The following is a 16,774-nucleotide window of genomic DNA, read 5'->3' on the forward strand; positions in this document are numbered from 1 at the left end:
TATTATGATAGTATAGTCAGTCTGAAAATGTTGTCTGTGCATTTTTAGACCATTAGAACTGTAATATTTCGGGAAACAGTTCTAAACACTCCCAAAACATTGTTTCATAATTTTTCATAATGGGTTTTCAACATTTTTTGCTAATTCCCAAATTTTTCAACTTATTTTGTGTAATTTTTTGTCAAATGGACAACGTTTTTAGACAGACTTTAATTGTTTTTCAATTTAAATTGATATACTATTTTATAATACTTAATACAAGAACAAATATCTTAGATATACTATAATAACTCAATCGATACAAATAATTATTGAGGTTTGAAGATCTAAAAAGTAACCAATTCATATAGATTCCCGATATATCGTTTAAAACACCCCAAATAAAAGAATCCCAAAATCCATAGTAAAAAGTGAATAAAAAACTTCAATGAAATAAGCAGTAATAAAAAAAAAAATACAAAAAAGTGGAGAACTTCAAAACTTAATGGAGATCGAGCCGAAGAAAGACGAGATTGCTTTAGTCAAATATTACCGCTCAAAAATCGACTCAATGACTTACGAGTACTCTACACAACTTCAAGACCAACGTCGTTTAGTCTCGAAACGAAACCAACTGAACGAACAAGTACGTAAGATGAAGGAGGAGATTCAACTTCTTTCCGAGCCTTCTTGTTCTGTCGGTGAAGTCGTTCGCGCTGTTGGGAAAGACAAAGTGTTAGTCAAAAGTGCACAAGAGGGCAAGTACATTGTCTCTGTGGAGCCCAACATTGAGATTAAGTCATTGAAAACAAATCAACGAGTCGCGTTAAAGGCGGATTCGTACTCGATCACTAAAGTCTTACCAAACCAAGTTGATCCGTTGGTATCTTTAATGCGTGTCGAGAAAGTCCCCGACTCGACTTATGATATGATCGGTGGGTTGGACCAACAAATCAAAGAAATTAAAGAAGTCATCGAACTTCCTATTAAACACCCCGAGTTGTTTGAATCACTTGGTATAGCTCAACCAAAGGGTGTCTTGTTGTATGGACCACCAGGGACTGGTAAAACGTTATTAGCAAGAGCAGTCGCACATCACACCGACTGCACTTTCATTCGAGTCTCCGGGACGGAATTGGTTCAAAAATACATTGGTGAGGGAAGTCGAATGGTCAGAGAACTGTTTGTGATGGCGAGAGAACACGCACCATCAATCATCTTCATGGATGAAATCGATTCAATCGGATCCACTCGTGTGGAAGGAAACAACGGAGGTGACTCGGAGGTACAACGCACAATGCTCGAGTTGGTCAATCAACTCGACGGGTTTGAGCCGACGAAAAACATTAAAGTGTTAATGGCGACGAACAGAATCGATATTTTGGACCCTGCACTTCTTAGACCGGGAAGAATTGATCGAAAAATTGAATTCCCAAACCCAAAGGAAGAGGCGAGACTCGATATCCTTAAAATCCACTCGAAAAAAATGAATTTGGTGAGAGGAATCGACTTGAAGAAAATCGCGGAGAGATTGGATGGTGCAAGTGGAGCTGAAATTAAGGCGACTTGCACGGAAGCGGGTATGTTTGCGTTGAGAGAAAGAAGATCACATGTTACTCAGGAAGACTTTGAGTTAGCCGCCGCTAAGGTAATGAAGAAGGATGATAACGCAAGTATCTCGTTGCAGCAGTTGTGGAAGTAATTCTTTTCTTTATTTTTAGTTTGTATCATACTATAATAATAATAAGAAGAATCTATATTAATAATTTGGGAACAATAAATCAATAATATATTATTAATATAATACAGTAAACAACTCAATACAATATAGTTTGTTTATTAATACAGACAACTATAAAAAGTGTGGTTTGATGTATTCATAAAGACCATCTAATAAAAGTATATCCAAGTGGTTGACGTCGTGGAATTCTTTCCAATCCGCCGTCAGCGTTCTACAGAACTCCAAACTCTGCAAGTTTATTGTCCCATCGCCATCTCCGGTTTCTATATTAAAATTTCCGTCGTAATCACTTGTTTCAAAATTGATTGTTTGAGGAGTTGAAACACCAGAAGAATACACACATGAGAAGCTAACGTTGAATGGAATTGTGTAGTTGTATTTCTTGAATAACTCGTTGACACCGTGACGGTACATGTACTTCCCTTTTTCATAAAAATTTGTGTCTAATGTACTGAACAGATCAGCGACGTTGTCCGCATTGATTGTCATATTTCCAATTCGCATCACCTCTTTGTCTCCCCACCTCTCCACTCCACCAGAAGGAAACAAGAGTGGTATTGTTTCTATTGATCGTGATATTTTTCTCAACAAAACTGGCTTCACTGGAATACCCATGTTGTCTCCTTGAAAAGTGGCCGACAGTGCTTTGACTGATCCCAAAAATGGCGTCGCTATACCTGTCCAGTGGCTGATGTACTTATTGCAAAATTTCTTTCCCACAAAGTCGAGGAATTTATACAAGAGTAGCCCGCCCATCGAATGTGTCACAATCACCACTTTTTGCTTTGTTTTCTCAAACGCCCTCTCAATCAATTTTTGTGTATCCAAATACCAATTGCTCACATGTGAATACTCGTCAAATCGGAAATATCTCCAGTCAAATGGAGCCGCATACATCGTGACATTGTCTTCATACCCATCATTTTCCAAGTTCTTCACCACTTCTTCAAACGCCTTTGAAACGTGATTCAAAGGCCACGTCCCTACAATTGACCTGATCGAGTTTACACTTCCATAATTCTGTGCATTGATTTTGATATTTCCCGTCTCGACTTGGTGTTGTGTTAAAGAGTCCCAAGAAGAAATTAGATACCCCAAGCCGCATTCGTTAATAAATGGTATGAAGGACTCAACACTGAGCCACAGAGTCTTAAGAGAAAATTTCTTTGAACAGTATGATGGATATAAAGTCGGAATAGAAGAAGGAACATCTCCAGAACCTTCCAACACTGAAGACATTATACCTGGAACCAAAACAACAGGTTTCAGATAAGAAAATACAGAGAGAGCTAGCAGACAAAGCACAATACCCATTGATTTTCAAGTTTGAGTTGTGATGTGATACATCCGATGTGAGATTACTTGTTATGGAACGAAAGATGAAGTGGTTTTAAATTGTGAATAAAAAACAAGTTAAATTTAATAGTTATTTTATTATAAAATAATATATGATTTATTAATATGTAAAATTAAGTTTGTGTTTATAATACATTCAGTTGTCTCAAAGTAATCAGATTTATTAATCTCAGTTGTCTTTATCTCATGAGATAAAGACAACATATATATATATATCCAAATAATATCTTTTGTTAATTAATCAGATTGTATAAATTAATAGTACGTTATAGTAAATTACAGTACTAATAAAACAACAATTAAATTAAAACTAAAACGACTCTTTTAAGAGATACGGATGACAAAAACAAATAACAAACTCACCTTCTCCATCGGACGAAATGAGGTGAGCATTCGTTCGAAGAAGAACACTTGCATCAAAAAGACCTTAAAAAATTTTAGCCAAAGTAATTTAAAAATCTTTTTCAATTCTTAAATATTGTCTATTTAATAATAACATAACTAATTAATTATAATACAATAAAGTGATAATAAATTCCAACACATTTTCGTAAATCAACAATAGCAGTGTCTCTTTGTCCATAATCAAAAAATACACATTTATTTGCCTAAAAATAGAATGTGAAATTATAAATTTTTAATATTGCAAGTTATTTAAAAGTTAAATTGGGTTTTAATTCCACAAACAATCCAAATTCAAGAATATATGTTTTAAATGACAAACCAGTTATCTATTTGTTGTATCACAAATATACATTATTGACTGTAGTTATTTTATAATAAAATTATTACAACAACTAAAATTGTTGTTTTTTTAAATAGAAATAGAAAAAAAATGAAAAAAAAGGTATTTAAAAAAAATTTTTGTTCGTTTTTAGTTGGTATTATCAAAATGTGTATAGTTTAAATAGTATTAAAATAATTAAAAATATTTTTGTCAAAAAACAAAGCTTGGGTTTAAAAAAAAATTTGTCATCTAGTTGCCACAATGATGAAAAACAATGTTTGATTACCCATGATTGTTATTCAAATCTTTTTCTGAGTGGCCTTTAAACACAAATGACACACTTTAACTTAGTGATAGTTAGTGGCTTTGCACTCAATGTTTAGTCACTGTATCGAAAGTAAAGAGTGATAATAATAATAATCATTTGAGAGTTGTCTGAAAATAGGACTACAGTATGACAAGTTTGACTTAAACGACAAGTTTGGGTTAAATGGTAAAAATTATAATTCAATTATAATAAAAATTTGAACTATAACCTAAACTAATTAATTGCTTTTTTATTATCAAGTTTATATAAAAAATTGAATAATTAAAAGCAAGTCAAAAACCCAAACACAATACATAAAGAATAAGAAAGCAATGAAAAAAGTAAAGATAACTATAAACTATCACACGATCATGATCATCACCAACATTTTAATGTAATCACAAACAATAAAATTTTATTAAGATTTGTCGAATAAAGTATCCATAACATTTCAAATTCAATTATAAATACAGTCTAATTTCCCTAATGTGTGTAATTATTATTTTTGTTGTTCTAAATTCTTTGAGCATTTCTTAAGAACAAACCCAGATAAGATAGACATGCTCTTTATAAAGTGGGTCCACGTTTTATTGGCTAAAATCAAGCAGAGATTCTTAACAAAACCCACTCTTGAAAGGTTTGGTAGTATTCCCTTTTGTTGAATTTGTTTTATGGATATTATTATTTGGTTAAGTCAAAAGCAGTATTTTTCCATCGCGATAGGAAATATTGCTAATTTAACGTATTTGCAATAAAAATATATAACACAAACGTTTCTGAATGAGGGGAAAATGTTTTGACGTGTTTGAACTCAACGAGAAATACACTATGAATTATAAAAAACAATACTTAACATGTGTTTTGGTTTTATTTTTCAAGATTTGATTGTTACATAAAACAATGGAATTAATAGTAATTTAAATATTATTCTATTTAACCATTATATTTTTTTCTAGTTTAACCCACTGTTTACTATTATAATTAGGTTTTAAACCATTAATGTGAATCATTTAAGTCAAACTTGTCTAACTGTAATACCGAATATTTAACTATAAATATGTTATAATAATTTGATAATAAAATAAATAAAACAGAAAATTAACTCTGTTATATATAGTTAAATATTAATAAAGGGTAGTTCTCAAAATATCATTGTACAACCATGATAATAATTATTTATATATTAACATTTTTTTAGAATCATACAGAAGGAAATGGTTTATTTTAATATGATCAGAAACGTCTCATAAAAGAAAGTCATTATAAAATTGGTTATCATTTTATGATAACTGCTATTATAATTACCAATAAGTTTAGTAAATGCTATAACTGATAATAAAATAACCATAAAAAAAGCACAAAAATATAAAAACTGAAAAACAAAGCATTTTTGGATTTTTTTTGTTCAAATGGATTAATCAAAAATATAAAGTGCGCCTTGGTTATAATTCTTTAACTATATTTTCTAATAAAATTAGTAATATAGTATTGTTATCATTTTTGTTCTAATCAAAATTGAGTTCATTTTTTAGGGTGCGGAAAGTTAAAAATACAACCACCGATACCCCTATTATTCCCGCTATTGTACCAAAACCCCTGTACCTATTGCTTTTGTGTTACTTTATTTTTAGGTCTGAGTCCAAAAACATTTTGACAACAAAGAATTTTTTTACTCGGCACTTTCGCCAACTATTTCAACCCAATAAAAATCTCCCCCATTATTTGATGAAAATGATGTAAACTATTCATAAAATTAAATATAAGTTAATATAGTATAACAAATACCGCAGAAGTTAAGTAACTTTCAACCACAAAAAATAAAAAATGAGTATAGTAAAATATATAGTATTTAAATGGTATCAAGAAGAGCTAATGGGTGTTGATGTCTAAAAATGGAAATACTCAAAACTCACAACACTGAAAAATCACAAAATGAAGACCCTTAATCGCTACTCCTTTGCGCTTGTCGGGCCAGTTCAATCGGGAAAGTCATCCATCTTCGACTCGCTGACAACACAAAAACCAAGTTCAGTGTATTCATTAACAACTACAGACCGTTACGACACCGCGCAGTTCGAGAGCGACAACACAATCATTCAAATTGAGATATTGGACACCCCAGGGGTGAGTGTGAAAGAGTCAATACAACGTGCTTTATTTGCGACGATGAGCTGTTTGTGTTTGACCATTGACGTCTCTTCGAAGAAGTTCGAAACAGAAACAGATGACACGTTGTGGTGTCTCGGCGATGTCTTGCGGAAGAGCAGTGCAAAAAGTTATTCAAGCACTACGATGTCGTCCGTTTCTGAAGGAGAAGAAATGAAATTTGGGATTCCCGTTCTCTTTATTGGGACACACGCTGACATTGCTCAGAAGGAGAACATCGACAAATTTCAAAAGAAGATTAAAGAGTTTGGACTGAGTTGTTTGTTGTGTGATGCAGTGAACGTCGAGTCCGTCACAGACCTTTTCGATGAGATCTTAGACTTGAAGTTTGTTCGTCCACAAAAGACTGAAACTTTTGTCGTACAGAACTCTAAGGTAAAGAAACAAAAGAAGGCGAAGAATTGTGTTATTGTGTAAATCAAGTCGCATTAGACACAACGAAGTTTAGCTTCATTGTGTTCATTGTTTTATTATAATATTTTGTAGTTGTTTTATTATAATTTATTCTAATTGGTATGGTATACAATATTAGTAAAATGAAACTATAAGGAACTATAAATTGTATTCATTGAGTGTAGGTGGTTTCAAAGACTTCTGAGCGTTGAAGTATATCCCCGCCAATATAAACATTCTTTTCGACTTCTTTTGGGGTGTTTTTGTTAATGGAGTCGATGGTGTTCATTAAGTCGATTTCTTCGAAAGGACAAAATCCTCCATTGATCCAAAAGACTGTGTTTGAGTCAATGACATCAGGTATACCTCCTTTTGATACTACAAAGTGATTGTTTTTGAGAAGAGAAGGCTTTTTGACGATTTGAGAGACGAGTGGATGAAATTCGTTGTCATCAAAAATAGAAGAATCAAAGAGGTCGATTGGCTGATGTTCTTTACCACATCTTTCAAGTAACTTCTTTATGTTATCAGAAGTGTATACATCTTGATTACAGACTAAAGACACCATCATTCGAATTCTTTTATTGTGTGTATTAATAACTTCTTTTGTCGTGTGGAGGTCTAAAAGAGACTTAATGAGATCAGTAGTGAATTGAGATGATAATTGAGTCATACAATAATTTAAAACGGTATTGTATTTATCCCATATCGTTTTAAACTTAGTTTCTATAGAGAATTGGTGATAATACAATTGCGGCAAAATTGCAGATGACGTGTCACACACTTCTTTCTTCAAAGTCATTTTAGTCGATGTGTTCATCGAGTGCTCTTCGACTTTTCTTTTTAAATGCTGAACAAGACTATAAACAGGCATTCGATACATCTTTTCTGTGTCACTTTCATCGAAGTCAAATTTGCACAAATTGTTATCGAAAATGTAGAGCGAGTTGTTGATAGTGCAATATTCATGAATGATCGAAAAGACATAACTGTTGATGTACAACGGAGAATACCCATCGGCGGTTCTATCAATAACTATTAAAGTACAATTTTTACCAGTGTCACTGTTCATCTCTTTTACAACGTCATTTGTTATTTGCTGTGTCTCTGGTAAGTCTTGACATATCACATTTTTAACAGAGAAGTTGTGAGAACGCAGAAATGAAATTAAAGAAGTGACGTTGTTAGACGCTTTAGTAAAGGAGTGAGGAGTCACAAAATTCCAGTCTAAATCCACTGCTTCTATGTGTTGAATAACATTGAAAGAGTCTGCGATACTAAGTGCCATTAATATATCATCAGTTATAGTTCCTGTTTGTGTGAAGACTAGAATTGAGCACATTTCTTTCTATTTATAATGAACAAACATAATGAGAATCTTGGATATGGTGGGTGTGCTAATAACAATTTCAAATAGTCAATACTTTTCGTATTTGGTGTTAAAAGAAATACTCCATTGGAGTCTTGAAAATCAACATGTGATTGTGTAATAACTTCTATTCTTCGTATTATTAAAACACCAACTTTATTGATTTCTTTATAAGGAAGAACAGATTGAACAATAGCATTCTACTTGTTAATTCTCTTGTGAGAAGTTTCTTATATGAAAACAAACAGTGTATTCATCGACTATTAATTCTTTGAGTTTACAGTACCCAGAATCATCCGTAGAACTTATCAGTTCAACTAACAATGTCTTAATCTGCTTGATGCAATTCATCATATTTGTTTTTGAGTTTTTATTCATCAAAAAATAAAGAACAGTCTTGTTATTTTTCTTTATGTACTATTTTAATACTAATCGAATAGTTAAGTAAACACCAATAGTAAATAATAAAGTCATTTCTATTGAATATTAACACTATTTACTTAATAATTAATACAAGAAAAGTTGTTGAAATTAGTTAGAAACTTATTATTTTAATTACTATTTACTAAAATAACAAACGAAAATTATATTTTTGGTTTTTCTTTACAATCAAGTAATAACATTTATTTATAAAAATGTTATTCAAGTTTAGACTCGAATAGTATTACAATAGTATTAAATAATTACAAAACTATACTTTATTAGTTTATTAAAAGAGTCAAGTTTTTCCTCTTCATATTTCAGTTTGTAAAGAAAAACATCAAAATGGGTTTTCAACACCATTTTCTTCAACAATACATATCAACACTTAAATTAGTACAAACGAAATTGGAGTGCAATTTTCTATACGAACCTTTTATCAAAATTCCGTTAACCATGAACGCATTACTGAACTTTTCAGATCTTAGCCATTTCCTTTGTATTGCCTCGGGCGATTTCGCTTGTTGCATCTTCAAAAGCACAAAACAAAAAGGATCTACAAATCCTTTGATGAGTAAGGAAACGCAAACCAATCGGGTGCGTTTGGAACGTTTGTTTCTATGATCCCACCACCTGACTTCTCACTTCTAGTTTTGTCTGTGAAGGACGCGTTTGCGGCTGAAAACACCACAGGAGAGGCACTTGTTTGTTACTCAATACCATAAACCATACCCAATAGTTTTATTATAGTATCGATGTAGTATGCAAGGACTCAAAGGAAGTTGACTGTGACGATACTGAAAGAGAAGAAAAAGTTGAAATTGCAACGGAAGCCGCCTTACTTCATGCCTGCCCCAAACAATAAATTTGAAATTGGGAAAATCACTATAGGGGATAATGCCCTTTCCTTTCAGTTTACAGACTCTGAGAAAAAGCAAACGGTCAAACACTATACTGCGACATTACCCCTCAACGAGTTGTTACCGTATAGTTCAAACCACGTCAAAGAAATTGAATTTGAGAACGAAACGAACAAAGACGACCAGATCAAACCCAAATTCACGTTTTCGATGTTCCTCTTTTTGGAACGAGACACTAAAGCAGAGAAACAAATCTTGAAACACCAAGACGCACTGTATATAGCAACAGACAAATCCGATTTAATGTTAATTATGGCGGCCTTGGAAGCGCCTAAAGTCAATGTTAACTTCCAAGACCCACAGACAAAGAACACCGCATTACACTTGGCAACTGACAAATCAGCGAATGAACACATCATTCTGACACTCTTAAAGGACGAACGAGTCAACGTCAATATCTTGAATACCGACGATAACACACCCCTCCATTTGTTCTGTAAAAACTTCTCTAACCCTAGTTGCGAAGAGGCTTTCAACCTGTTCATGAAACGATCGGCAGATATTAACAAACGAAATAAGATAGGAGAGACTCCACTCCACAAGGCCGTGTTTAATACCTGCGTGAGGATGTTTTTAGTCGAAATGCTCTTGAAGGAAGGTGCTGACGTCGACGCAAAAACGGAGAATGGGAACACTGCGATGCACTACGCGGTGTATATGGAACGGACCGATCTGATTTCCATTCTTCTTGAAAACAACGCGTCACTCACCGTGATGAATAACAAGAAAGAAACGCCCCTCTCCATTGTGATGCACTCGAAAAACACGAACTTCAAAAACTCTGTTCTGTACTTTAAAGACCTCTGCGAGTATTTGAAGACGATCAATGTCGACCAGAATGAGACCAAAATATTCATTCACAATCGGCTGTTCAAATGGAAGTTACGGGAATTGACTGCAAAGCAAATGGAAAAGCTTGGGATCACAGCTATTGGGCGACAAAGGGAGTTACTTCAGATCTTCTCGAAATTGACGGACGTCGATCCTGTCAAGGCGTTAGACAAGTCGAATCAGAACGAGTCGGAAGAAGTCGAAAGGAAGAAGTTACTTGAAACGATCGAACATAGTCAGAAGTTTGTATATAAGGTCGAATACACTGAGTTGATAGGGACTGGGACATCAGGGAAAGTGTTTAAAGGGATATTGGGGGAGAAGATAGTAGTTGCAGTGAAGACTTTGAAAGCGGGGAGTTTGAAGGAAGTTGAGGAGTTTCAGCATGAGTTTGGTGTGATCAGTAAATTGAAGAACGAGAACATTGTGAACTTCTATGGAGTCTTTCAGAATGAAGAACAAAAGATGATGATGGTGATGGAATATTGCGACAAAGGAAGTTTGTATGATGTGTTGTCGAAAAGTGAGCAACGCATTACTTGGAAGACAATGATCGACTTCTCGACGCAAATAACTTTAGGGTTGGAGTATTTACATAAGCTCCATATTTTACATAGAGACTTGAAATCATTAAATATCCTTGTCCAGTCGGGAAAGGACGAGAGAGACATTTTGAAAATCTGTGACTTTGGGTTGTCGAGGTTCGACGATACGGCAAATTTGAATACGTTACAAAAACTCCGAGGGACTTACGCGTATTGTGCACCTGAAATTTATTTCAGTCAACCTTTTACTGAGAAGTCAGACGTATACAGTCTGGGGATTATCATTTGGGAAATGACGTACAGGACAGTCTATCAGAAATATATGCGTCCGTATCAGGTTTGTTGTATTCACTACTTCCACAGACCAATCTATTTTTTATAGATTCGGTACTAATAAAAATAGTTTGAGGAGTTTGAAAAACATTTTGAAAAACATTTGTTGGGTTGAGAAAAATGACTCACAAACAGGAGTTCTCCGATATTAAATTGGACGTCCAAATCATATTGAAGTCGGCGACGATGGGCGTGCGTCCGACTATACCCCCATCAACACCGATTTTACTTGTGAGTCTTATTAAACACTGTGTGATCAAAGAACAAGACGGAAGGCCTTCAGCAAGTGAAGTGTTCAAACGATTGGAGGAAATGAAGGCAGAGTATGAAAGCAACCCATCCTTGTGGGATACGTGCGTTGTGTCAAACGAAAAATAAGGATTTTTTCTGTTTTACTGTTTGAGAGGCGTGATTCTCTCTAATTTTGATATGGTTAATTTTGCTATTCGTATAGTTCTTTTAGAAGCTTGAAATAGAACGCGGTTGATTGTCTTTGAAATCACAAATCAGAAATGAGAAATCGTGATTTCATTTGAAAACCAGTCGAAAAAGATAGCGGAGACTCATTTTATGAAAGTGTTTTAAAAAACAGGTAAACGTGAAAAGGCGATTTTTTTTCCGATAAATAAGATTGTTTGTGCGAAAAGAGATTACAGAAAGGAGCGAAAAAGACAAAACTCCAACAAGGACTTTGTTCTTCATTTGAAATAAAAAAAAGAACTGAATTGGAATTTCAAGATGGACGCTTTGTTCACAACGCCGTTGTCTGAATTATCGACTGAGCCATACCTCCCCGAGTGGTTACACTTTGCCTGTGACTACATCATCGCAAATGGGTTGTGTAGCGAAGGTATTTTTCGACTTTCTGTAGCTGGACAAAAATTGAGTGAATATAAAGAAAGTGTCATGAAAGGATGCTTTGAGCCCCCAGACCACGACCCGTTGGTTGTGGCGAATTTACTAAAGGTCTTTTTTAGACACCAAAAAGAACCATTGCTCCTCACTGAAAATTTTGAAGTCTTAATTCAGTTGATGGGGAGGTACGACGAGGACAAAGAGAGTGTGTTGAGTGACTTAAAAAGTCTTATCACTCAATTGCCAAAAGCTAATCAAATGGTCTTACACTACTTACTACACACCCTAAATATCATTGCTTCAAATAATTATATCAACATGATGACTCCTCATAATTTGGGAGTTGTGTGGGGGCCTAATTTGGTCTGGAGAAGTTGGTTGGAGGCGAGCGAAGTCGACACCGTTGCAATAATGTCTATTGCAACTTTGTCGACAGAGATCAATAAAATAGTGAGTGTGATGATCTCAGAGTATGACGTGTTATATCCCGAACCTTTTATCGACGTATACCCGACTAAACAAATACTCAGCATACAAAAGAAAGTGCAAGCGTTTGGAGAAAGTCCATTTAGTGGGTTGTGTTTAGCGAAACAAGATATCTACGAAGGAAGTCGAGTCATTTCGGAGCATTATGTCGTCGGTGCGGATCACAATGGAGTGATTTATATATTCGATCAAGTCACAGGGAAAAATGTGAAGGAAATAACAACCAATTTGGATATTTTCTCAATCATTTCAGTCGATAAAACTATTTTACTTGCCACCGCGACTGGGCTTTATCAGTACACCTTTGAGGGCGAACAGAAAAACAAAATCGACGGATTTTATGTCCAAGTTTGTTACGATAATGAGGACACCGTTTTAGTCGTTTCTGATAATGAAATTTCAGTGATTGACATGGATGAGTTCACAATTGATTCTTCCATTAAAGTGCCGTTGGGCAATCCAAAGGAAATTGTGACGTGTGTCCATTTTTGTGGGAACACCGTCTTTTGTGGGACAAATTATTCCGAAATTTTCGCATTTTCACTGAGGACTATGCAACTGACGTCGCAGCCAATAGTCGCGTTCAACGAGAGAGGGAAAATATGTGGAATCACAGACGCTGAAAACAATTCGTGTGGCCTTTGTGTGTGTATCGCACACGAGTGTGGAAAAGTCATTTTCATGCAACCAGAGACGTTCTCAATTTTGGGAAACATGTCTGTTAATTTCAACGACTCGACGTCGACGATTAACACGATGTATTGCATGAAAGATGTAGCCTTGTTGGCATCGAGGTACGGGAAAATTGGAATCTACTCGTTAAAAGTTTGTTTTCTTGTTTATTTCAAGTATGACTGCCCAACAAATTAAGTCTCTATTTATGGAATTTAACTCATACCCAGACAACACGAAAAATTGGAGAAATAGAGAAAGGTAACAAAGATGGGGTTCTTTGCATCTTGAGTAAAAATGAAACGGAATATTCACCATATATCTGGACTGCTGCGTTTGATGGGTCGATTTCACAATGGTACTACGATGAGTCGCTTGTAAACTGAAAACTTAAGAACCTCTTAATACATACAGATAAGTCTGGCGTTTCGTTTATGTGTTACTCAACTGGTTTTGTGCTTTAGTTCGTCGATTGTTATATAAAGTAAAATATACTATAGATATAGTTTAAAATTTTGAGTGTATTAATTAGTGAGTTAAAAGTATCAGTGAACAGCCTTGTTTCACAACATCGAAACTTCAATAAAATAAAAATGAAGTTAATTTGTATACTACTTTTTCAATTCCATCTCAAACACCACTAACCTCGACACGGTGTGGAGTGTCGGCTGGGACGATTTTTCTTTGCTGAAACTTGTGTTTCTGAAAATTGCTCCAGTGCCGTCTGATGCCAATGAGAAGCACGCGTTTGCAATTTTGAAGATATTTTCGTCTTGTGTTTCGCTCAAGTAAAAAGCGCGAAGCGCTTGGTTGGCGTTAAAAGTGAGTTTGAGGAATTGCTTAACACCTTCGCTTCTAAAAATGACAAAAGAGTTTTTGTCGGATACCCACGTGTTTGTTCGTTTAATAGGCTCTTTCAAATAGACGATGGACATACACCCATCCGTGCATTGAATAACAAAAAGGAGACACCCCTTGTTCAACAAATTAGTCCGTTGGATTGATTTGTCGGTCCAGAAGTTGTCTGTCCTATCTAATAGTACCGTGCGAGGTCTTGCGTTTGTCGATTTTTCTAATAACGACGACAAAGAGTCTGGAATTACCAACCGGAAAATGTTCGCGGCGGTAATTGGATTATTCGACGGTTGAGAAATTGGTGGCAGAACAGAAGACATTCCCTTTTGTGTGTTTTTAATGAGCACTCCGACGGGTTGTGAAGGTTTTAACGGTAAAAGAGGAGGGGTAACAAAAGGGCAGACTGGTTGTTGATATCCCTGTGGGTATGTCGTGGTGCTTTGTCTTTGAACGGCGCTTGTTTTAGGTTGAGGAATACTTTGAATTGGATAAGTCGTTTGTGAAGTACTCTGCAATGTTGGTTGTTGGAACTGTTGTATTGGCGCAACGACTTTATTGACTGCCAACTCCAATGTTTTATACATAGTCGAGAATTTATGAAAGTTGAGGAATAATGTTTTCGCGAGTTGGTATGTTTTGTTTCGTGTTGTTGTGGCTTCCGGAGTGAATTGTGTTTGTCGCGAGATGCGGAGTAACCGTTGATTTGTTGATTCGTTCGGCGGTGGAAAAAGTTGATTTTCCGTTAAAAAGAAAATGTAATCGCTTAGAACACATTGAAGTTGGCCAAACTCCCGGATAAATTCAAATGAAATCGTTTGAAATGAAGAGAAGAAGTTCATATCAAAAAGGTCGTCCATTATATAAATGGAGTTTCAGATTGGGTTTTCTTTAAGTTATTATATAATAGTATATTTACTATTTATTTAGCATTTGTTTAGTTGCTCTTTGTCTCAGTGAAATTAAAAAGAGAAAAAAGAAAGAATTAAAAAGAACTGCAAAACAACAGTATTAAGTCATTTTGAAACCAAATGTTATTTGCTTTTTAAAATTACATGTTAGTCTACAGAGGTGATACAGAAGTTACGTACGAGGTTCGCTGAAATATTCGACAACGAATTCACTGTTCACAAAAAGACAAATCCTATAACAAATAAATTTTAAAATTAGAAATAATAGATCAATAAAATTAATAAAAATATATTGAAATTCTCAATGGTCGTGTGCCTCGTCGCCTTCAATCAAAGTAGTGCACGATATCGCCACAAAGAAAACAAAGGCGAGTCCAAATTTGATATACTTATCAATCACAAAGTCTCTGTGTTCTTTACTTTTAATATCCCCCTTTCCAGCTTCATCTTCACACTTTGAGCACTCTTCCTTTCCTCCGTGGTGTGTATGTGAATCGTATTCATTATGGTGGTGTTCCTCAAATGCTTCTCCGAGTATTTCTACTATTGAAACAAACAAGAACGACCCTGCGGCAATGCAACACATAATGCCTTGAACTAAACAACTTTGTTTTTCGTCTTCAAGCGAAGCGATGATATAGGACCCTATCAATGCACCAATTGGCGTGAATAAACTGAATATGAATAATATAATAACACACACCACCCACCGTCGGATCTTCTGCATTAAGTATAAGACAGCTAATCCAGAGTCTGCCCACTTGTGTGCTACAATAGCAATAAATATCAACAATGGGTCATTAGAAGCACCTAACCCTAATCCTTCAAACAATGAGTGTATTGAAAGAGCAGTGATTAACACGATAACGTTCATATAATTAGATATTGAATGTCCAACGTTCTTTCCTTTATTCTTTCGAGTGGTTTGGACATCTTCAGGCATTTCTACTTCAGAAGACTCGGATGAGTTTTGATCACTTTTGTTCTCTTTAGAAAGAGGACTAGTCGAGTTTGGTGTTGATATCTCTTTTGTCTCATTTTCTTCTTTTGTATGCAATTCGTGGACTTCATTCAAATGGTGGACGGTGTGGGTTTCGACTTTCTCGCTATTTTCAGTCTTATCGGATCTGTCTGTGTTCTCTAACTCTACTATTGTCAACGACTCAACTTGCATGATATTAGCATCAGTCTCGTCAAAGGAAGTGTGCGAATGTTCAACAATAACTCTGTCGACAAAGAAGATGAACATGAAAGTTACACCAGTTATAAACATCCCAAGAGGAAACCCTTTGAAGGTATACCCAGACTCTTCAATCATCTCAAGACCCTCAGAAAGCATATGCATTAACCCACCACCTAAAAATAACCCCCCAGCAGCAACTGAGGCAATGTTAATTATCCTTGCTGCTAACTTTTGATGTTTAACAAGTTTGATGAGAAAGGGGATGAATCCTCCTATTAATGAAACAGCAAAACACGCTACTATGTACAGTGCCAATTTCCAATCCATGGTGTTCGTCATTCTTTTGTATTTTTTTAGTTGAAATTACTTTATATATCAATTTTAAACAACGCGATTGAGAATAACGGGAACGAAGGGAACGTAGAGGGAACAAGTGGTACAACTCGTTGTAAAGGTTTAAGATACTATTAAGGTTGTACTATTTCTTTAATATAAAATAACCATTCCAATTCGTTTTGGTGTTTTTTCAATTGATTATAAAAATATTTCATTCCGCCTTAAATAAATCATTTAATAATTTTAATCGGGTAAAACGACATTTTATTTACTTGTAATCTGCGTGTAATTTCGGGAAATAAGTTTTATAACATTTTTGAAAAAACGTTCCCTTTTTTCTATTTTTTTATAACAAATTCTATATTTAATAGTAAAATATATAATATAGATAA

The 16,774-nt window shown here is 34.8% G+C and overlaps 8 protein-coding genes across 8 annotated transcripts; 4 read left to right on the top strand and 4 right to left on the bottom strand.

The window, feature by feature from the left end:
• Nucleotides 1–484: 484 nt before the first annotated feature.
• On the top strand, nt 485–1,681 carry EIN_175740 (26S protease regulatory subunit, putative; the record flags this gene model as incomplete). The annotated part of the gene is made up of 1 exon (XM_004260510.1): nt 485–1,681. One exon carries the CDS (start codon nt 485–487, stop codon nt 1,679–1,681), a length of 1,197 nt encoding a protein of 398 aa, XP_004260558.1.
• Nucleotides 1,682–1,831: 150 nt separating this feature from the next.
• On the bottom strand, nt 1,832–3,034 carry EIN_175750 (1-O-acylceramide synthase precursor, putative; the record flags this gene model as incomplete). The annotated part of the gene is made up of 1 exon (XM_004260511.1): nt 1,832–3,034. The coding sequence occupies one exon, from the start codon at nt 3,032–3,034 to the stop codon at nt 1,832–1,834; it is 1,203 nt and encodes a 400-aa protein (XP_004260559.1).
• Nucleotides 3,035–6,042: 3,008 nt separating this feature from the next.
• Nucleotides 6,043–6,693, top strand: EIN_175760 (hypothetical protein; the record flags this gene model as incomplete). Its single annotated transcript, XM_004260512.1, has 1 exon — nt 6,043–6,693. One exon carries the CDS (start codon nt 6,043–6,045, stop codon nt 6,691–6,693), a length of 651 nt encoding a protein of 216 aa, XP_004260560.1.
• Nucleotides 6,694–6,841: 148 nt separating this feature from the next.
• Nucleotides 6,842–8,392, bottom strand: EIN_175770 (hypothetical protein; the record flags this gene model as incomplete). The annotated part of the gene is made up of 3 exons (XM_004260513.1): nt 6,842–7,995; nt 8,037–8,238; nt 8,285–8,392. 3 exons carry the CDS (start codon nt 8,390–8,392, stop codon nt 6,842–6,844), a joined length of 1,464 nt encoding a protein of 487 aa, XP_004260561.1.
• A 411-nt stretch (nt 8,393–8,803) lies between these two features.
• EIN_175780 (hypothetical protein) lies at nt 8,804–11,465 on the top strand (the record flags this gene model as incomplete). Its single annotated transcript, XM_004260514.1, has 4 exons — nt 8,804–9,068; nt 9,110–9,162; nt 9,241–11,091; nt 11,223–11,465. The coding sequence occupies 4 exons, from the start codon at nt 8,804–8,806 to the stop codon at nt 11,463–11,465; spliced, it is 2,412 nt and encodes an 803-aa protein (XP_004260562.1).
• Nucleotides 11,466–11,825: 360 nt separating this feature from the next.
• EIN_175790 (hypothetical protein) lies at nt 11,826–13,486 on the top strand (the record flags this gene model as incomplete). Its single annotated transcript, XM_004260515.1, has 2 exons — nt 11,826–13,253; nt 13,331–13,486. 2 exons carry the CDS (start codon nt 11,826–11,828, stop codon nt 13,484–13,486), a joined length of 1,584 nt encoding a protein of 527 aa, XP_004260563.1.
• Nucleotides 13,487–13,711: 225 nt separating this feature from the next.
• On the bottom strand, nt 13,712–14,539 carry EIN_175800 (hypothetical protein; the record flags this gene model as incomplete). The annotated part of the gene is made up of 2 exons (XM_004260516.1): nt 13,712–14,129; nt 14,208–14,539. The coding sequence occupies 2 exons, from the start codon at nt 14,537–14,539 to the stop codon at nt 13,712–13,714; spliced, it is 750 nt and encodes a 249-aa protein (XP_004260564.1).
• Nucleotides 14,540–15,164: 625 nt separating this feature from the next.
• Nucleotides 15,165–16,385, bottom strand: EIN_175810 (zinc-iron transporter, putative; the record flags this gene model as incomplete). Its single annotated transcript, XM_004260517.1, has 1 exon — nt 15,165–16,385. The coding sequence occupies one exon, from the start codon at nt 16,383–16,385 to the stop codon at nt 15,165–15,167; it is 1,221 nt and encodes a 406-aa protein (XP_004260565.1).
• Between the last annotated feature and the right edge of the window lie 389 nt (nt 16,386–16,774).

The sequence above is a fragment of the Entamoeba invadens genome (genome assembly GCF_000330505.1).
Source record: "Entamoeba invadens IP1 unplaced genomic scaffold scaff_1105074725183, whole genome shotgun sequence".
Taxonomy (NCBI): domain Eukaryota; phylum Evosea; order Mastigamoebida; family Endamoebidae; genus Entamoeba; species Entamoeba invadens.